Source organism: Clarias gariepinus, chromosome 23 (assembly GCF_024256425.1).
Source record: "Clarias gariepinus isolate MV-2021 ecotype Netherlands chromosome 23, CGAR_prim_01v2, whole genome shotgun sequence".
In the NCBI taxonomy this organism is placed as follows: domain Eukaryota; kingdom Metazoa; phylum Chordata; class Actinopteri; order Siluriformes; family Clariidae; genus Clarias; species Clarias gariepinus.
Window position 1 is genome coordinate 14609156 of NC_071122.1, and position 5860 is coordinate 14615015.

At 34.3% G+C, this 5860-nt stretch overlaps 2 protein-coding genes across 2 annotated transcripts; both read left to right on the top strand.

Moving 5' to 3' along the window:
- Positions 1–399: 399 nt before the first annotated feature.
- si:ch211-220m17.5 (guanylin family protein) lies at positions 400–1660 on the top strand. The gene is made up of 3 exons (XM_053484485.1): positions 400–550; positions 869–1064; positions 1167–1660. Exons 1-3 carry the CDS (start codon positions 479–481, stop codon positions 1223–1225), a joined length of 327 nt encoding a protein of 108 aa, XP_053340460.1. The 5' UTR covers positions 400–478; the 3' UTR covers positions 1226–1660.
- Positions 1661–4169: 2509 nt separating this feature from the next.
- LOC128511556 (guanylin-like) lies at positions 4170–5183 on the top strand. Its single transcript, XM_053484469.1, has 3 exons — positions 4170–4316; positions 4539–4734; positions 4845–5183. Exons 1-3 carry the CDS (start codon positions 4245–4247, stop codon positions 4901–4903), a joined length of 327 nt encoding a protein of 108 aa, XP_053340444.1. The 5' UTR covers positions 4170–4244; the 3' UTR covers positions 4904–5183.
- The last annotated feature ends 677 nt before the right edge of the window (positions 5184–5860 follow it).

Here is a 5860-nt window from a genome sequence, read left to right on the forward strand (position 1 = left end):
ACACACACACACACACACACACAATTTCATATATTATAAAAAAAAAAATTATGATGATAAAATCACTAAAAAGGATGTATGGAATTATACATCACGTATACTGTAACTCTTTTGGTGTGTTTCAATTTCACCAAGCCAAATAAAGCAACCTTTCTGCCAGATTTATTAATTTACTTGGATTCAAATATTAAAGCAAACCTACCATCAAATCTATGTAAAACACAGGAATAAAGCATATACATATCAGATAAAATGAAGCCACTTAAGAGTTTCCCTCTTTTATGACACTGTAAAGCAGATTGCGTTTATTCATTAACTGCAGTGAAAAAAGCATGACTGTGAGTGGCTTGGATGTAGGATGACTAGAGGAATGAACCCTTTATAAAGAGAAAGAAAATCAGGAACAGGACATATTACCAAGGTAAGAACTCCTGGAGGTCAACTTTGGAAAACCAACAGCTTCTTTTAAAACATTAGCATGAAGACTATCATTTCGATTGGTCTGCTCTTGACTGCTCTCTGCCTGGTCTCTGAGGCTGTCCAGGTCCAGGCAAGTGTTACAGCTTTTCATTGTGTCGATCCTATGTCCTTATATTATTTTGCCTGCTTTTGCCTTCTGCTTTTCTTAGTCAGGATTTTATGTAATTATGTTTTGTCCAATAACTGATTGGACATTGCCTATTGCTTTATCTATTGGCTGAAAAACATCTCATATTGTTGCATTACAGCAGAGCTTTCTAAATTTATTTGATTCACTTGGTGTAAACCGAGTGAATTTACTTAAAGTAAATTTAGCCACTAATAGGCCACCTTGATAGGGTTTCACCTTTGAAATCAAATTTACATACTTCTCATTGTTCATCTGCAGGATGGAGAATATTCCTTCTCAATTGAATCAGTTAAGGTCCTTCAGCAACTTTTGGACAGCAGCTCTGCCCTCAAGCAGCAGAATCCCCGCCTAGTCAAGACCAGCTATAGTGCAATTTGTGCCAACCCAACTCTGCCTCAAGAGTTTATAGGGCTCTGTCAGCAAAAAGGTTCGGCCCTGGTCTTCTCCAGACTAGGTAAGAATATATTATAAAGATAACTCATTCATATAACAGTGTACCATCCCAGCATAGACCTGAAGGTACAGTTGACTAACATTTTTCTTTCTCTTCTTACAGCTGCAGTGCGTATGGATGTGTGTGAACTCTGTTCTTTTAAAGCCTGTACTGGTTGCTAGACATCGTTTTTGCTTGTGATGGGATGTCTTTTTCCTATGCACCCAAGTAACAACAGTTTGTTTTGCAAATGTTACCCATTTAAAATGTGTTTTATTTTGTTACAGCATATTTATTTATCAGTCTTATTTAGAATAGTTTTCTATTTCTATTTTGATTTCTATGAGTTCCATAGAAGTAGAGTAGCCGTATTGTTCTATTCTATATTGTTCATTTTCTAATTGTTCTGTGGTCGCATGTTCTTATGCTCATCATTTCCTTAAACACGGAGTAAAACACTGCCAAAAGCATAATGTCTTGTGGCAATTCTTCTAAAGGGTGAAAAATACAGTTAATGTCCATCAAACCAAATGAACACACATTGATTGGGAATTGTATTTGCCTGTGCAAATGTTTGAGTGTCTTATATATGCAATAAAACACTTTTAAAAGTACAATGTCTTGTGTCAGTGCTTGTAATGGCGAAAAATATACTTATTCATACTAAACCAAACAGCAACTTTTAATATCACTTCCAGTGTCTTTTGGATTTCCTACAGGTACTCTGGTTTTCTCCCCACAGTCCAAAGACATGCACTTAAGTTTCAAATAGTACGTAGAGTATGACTGGGTGCTTGCATGTAAGTGGTTTTGTGATTGTGCATAAGTACTCAGTCCAGAGTGCCTTGTGCCCTAAGCTACCTTAGGTGGGCTCCAGGCTCCGTGTGACCCTACAAAGTATAAGTGTTATGCCTAATGAATTCATGAATTTTAAGTCAAAATTGTCTGAGTCTTTAATTAATGTGAAATTGTTTCTTTGCAATCCATGTTGCCTTCATAATAATAATAATAATAATAATAATTGAACTTACAAAACATAATTACACTGATTTCTTTTTTTCCCCAAGCAATTGAAAAAATAAATGATGCAAAAATGGTTTACCAGTGTTTCTAGCATGTTTTAACTTTATGTGTACATTAACTGCACACATTAAAAGGGGCACCAGTGCACCTGATCTTCAATAGAAATAATCTAATCAGCCAGTCACAGGGCTTGTATCATAAAACAGATATATATGCATTAGCCAATATTTATTCCATCTACATAATGACCAATATTTCCATCTAGGCATTTGAGAGACACTCTTATCCAGAGCGACTTACTTTTTTTTTTTATCTCATTACACATCTGAGCAGTTGAGAGTTAACAGCCTTGCTCAAGGGCCCAACAGTGGCAACTTGGTGGTTGTGGGATTTGAACCTGGGATCTTCCAAACTGTAGTCCAATGCCTTAACCACTAAGCTACTCCTTCTATAGCGCTTTACATACCTACGCTTTATCCTATACAGTATTTAGGGTCACAGGAACCTGGAGCCTATCCCAAGAAGCTTAGGGCACAAGGCAGGGTGCAAGGCAACAGTGCTAACCACTACACCGCCATGCCAGTGTTTGCTTCATTATAAGTAAAATTATTGTCTATTATTAGTAAAATAATAAATAGAATTATCACAAATATAAAATTTTATTTATGCTCAAATATTTCTAATAACTGGTTAAGCAGTAATGTTTGAATTGTTCTTTATTGTGTGCATTGTAAAAAAAGGTTTTACTAAATTGCAAAGCTAGATGGATAACCAAAGATTAGTCATATCCCTAATAAACCTAATATTACTGCAAGGACTTTTCAAAAAACTCTTTGTACTTTAATATAAACTTTAATCAATTACTTATACAGTACATACACCTGCTGAGAGACTGTAAAAATACTTTATTTGGATTATTCATCCAAAGAACATTAATCAATTCTAACACCAAAGGACAAAGCGTGGGATTTCATTAAGTTTGCCTCTCAATCAGACTACTATAACCTTTGAAATCATAATGACATTAAAAACACTTTATGTAATGTAATATTTTGAGATTTTCAGATTAGCCCACCCACGGTTGAGACACAGTCCTTAATGATTTGACACACATTAAACATTAACCATTTCTTTATAATCAGCACAAATGTTAAAAACACAAGTTTAATTTTTTATTAAATATAGTCTTCAAATGTAAGACATGATTAACAGATTATAATGTGTCAGTTTCCTGTTTACTTTGTTTATGATCTAGTGCACAAGGCTCTAAAATTTACAATCTTTTAATTGAATTTGACCATAGTACTGTTACTAGTGATGGCAGAAAAATACTTACTTAGGAACAGAATTTTCTTATTTTTTTTTGATACATGATATAAAAAATAAAAGTAATTTTACAGGAAATAAATAGTTAATGCTAAACCAAATTCAGTAGCTATGTGACATTATATAGTGGATAAGGTATGTGTATATATATATATATATATATATATATATATATATATATATATATATATATATATATATATATATACACACACACACACACACACACACAGAACATTTACGTGAACAATAACATTTATTATTCAATTACGTGAATTATACCTTTATATCATTGGTACTGTTTGTGGATGAATAAGGTCTTACATGCATTAATTTGGGATTGTTATTGACCAAAGCATAAAAAAATCTGTTTCTGCTGAATTGTTATTTGACCATTAACATGTTTTAGCTGTTGCATATATTATTGTCAAATACTGTCACCCTAAGGTTTTCTGAATTATTTCAGAATATCAAGAAATTGTAACTCTTGTGGTGTGTTTTAGCTTACATTGCCAAATAAAGCTACTATTATACAAGGGTTAATAATTTACCTGCATTAGAATCCTGACACAAACCTAGCCACAAATCCATACAAACGACGGGCAGAAGCATAAACGTATCACATTGGATGAAGTCACTCAAAATGAAATCCCTTTTATGACATTGTAAAGTAGATTAGGTTTATTTATTAACTGCAGGGGGAAAAAACGTGGACGTGAGTGGCTGGAATGAGGGATGACTAAAGGAATGAATCCTTTATAAAGAGATAGAGCTAGAGGTAGGACATAACAGCGAAGTAAGAACGCTTGAAGAAAACTTTGAAAGACCAACAACATCTTTGAAAACACCAGCATGAAGACCATTATTTCAATCGCTCTTCTTTTGATGGCTTTCTGCCTCGTCTCTGAAGCTGTCCAAGTCCAGGCAAGTGCAACAGATTTTGATTTCTTTTATCTTTAGTCATTTGTTTGAGTTAAAACCTATGTAATTTTGTGCCGTGCTGTCAAAAAGATCTCTTACTTTGTCCTTATTGGTCTAGCCATTAGCTGAAAGGCTTTCCATGATATCGTATTTCAGTAGAACTTTTAAACTTCTTTCAAATTTAAACTTCATCAGTCTTATATAGTTCTTAACATTCATCTGCAGGATGGAGAACTTTCCTTCTCCCTTGAATCTGTAAAGATCCTTCAGCACCTTTTGGACAGCAGCTCTGCCCCTAAGCAGCCGAATCCTCGCCTACTCAAGACCAGCTATGGTGCAGTTTGTGCCAACCCAACTCTCCCTCAAGAGTTTATCGGGCTCTGTCATCAAAGAACTTCTTCCCTGGTTCTCTCCAGGCTTGGTAAGTATTTGTTTTATCTAATTACTCATTCATGTAATGTAAAACTACTCCAGAATAGATCTGAAGGTATAGATGACTCATTTTTTTCTTTTTTCTTGCTCCTCTTACAGCTGCAGTGCCTTTGGATGTGTGTGAAATCTGTGCTTACGCCGCTTGTACTGGTTGTTAGTTATGGTTTCTGCTTGTAAAAACATTTTTTTACATGCACGCAAGTAGCAGACAGTTATGGAACTGTTACCGGTTGTAAAGGATATTCGTCATGCCTCTTATAGGCTGTAATTTTGCTAAACTGGTATTTTTTTTAAATTTGTTACATCAAATGTTTATTACAAATGCATGTTTATTTATCGATTTTAATGAAGAGTAGGCTTATTGTTCTATTTCAATTTTTATGTGTTCTATGGTTGCATATTCATATGTTCATCAGTACCTTATACTGTACATGCAGTAAAACACTTTAAAAAATATAATGTCTTGTGAAAGTTCTTGTAAGGGTAAAAAAATAAATTCATTGTCAACTACTATCAAACAAAATCAACACATATTGATTGTAAGGTTGTACATATGTGTCTATGCACATTTATTTATCTAAAATGATTTCTTCACAATCCATGCTGCTCAATTAGTATAAACAGAAACTACAAATGTATTTACACAAAAATTTACAATGGAGAATTTACTTAGAGATCTGCAGACGATATGGTTCAGCAAGCAAGTTATGTGACAGTTTAGGAAACATTTAACCATTTATTTTAATGGGGAAAAGAGGGGAGATAAACCACAATAACAAAAGAATGAGAGGAGGCATCGCAAACATTTTCACACCAGCACTACTGGGATCTGAACAAACAAACAAACCATGGCAGTCCAATACAAGAAATCATGCTTCAATTAATGTTCACATTTAAAAAATCTCAATGAGAATAAAGTAACTTTGATGATGGCATGGTTGCTGGTGCCAGGTGGATTAGTGTAAATTTCTGAAAATTACAGTTTTTGAGGATTTTTACAAGGCGCAGTCTGTAGAGAGATCAGACATTTAATATTGTTACTCATTAAACCAGGATTTTGGGTATGGCGTACGCTTCCTAGGTATGGCCAAGATCCTAGCTGAAGTCAAGCCATG

Excerpts from the sequence above, each read along its gene's own strand:
- si:ch211-220m17.5 (XM_053484485.1), top strand. The coding sequence starts at position 479 with ATGAAGACTATCATTTCGATTGGTCTGCTCTTGACTGCTCTCTGCCTG. Across the intron at positions 551-868 it reads CTGAGGCTGTCCAGGTCCAG|GATGGAGAATATTCCTTCTC; the intron begins GCAAGTGTTACA and ends GTTCATCTGCAG. Across the intron at positions 1,065-1,166 it reads CCTGGTCTTCTCCAGACTAG|CTGCAGTGCGTATGGATGTG; the intron begins GTAAGAATATAT and ends CTCTTCTTACAG.
- LOC128511556 (XM_053484469.1), top strand. The coding sequence starts at position 4,245 with ATGAAGACCATTATTTCAATCGCTCTTCTTTTGATGGCTTTCTGCCTC. Across the intron at positions 4,317-4,538 it reads CTGAAGCTGTCCAAGTCCAG|GATGGAGAACTTTCCTTCTC; the intron begins GCAAGTGCAACA and ends ATTCATCTGCAG. Across the intron at positions 4,735-4,844 it reads CCTGGTTCTCTCCAGGCTTG|CTGCAGTGCCTTTGGATGTG; the intron begins GTAAGTATTTGT and ends CTCCTCTTACAG.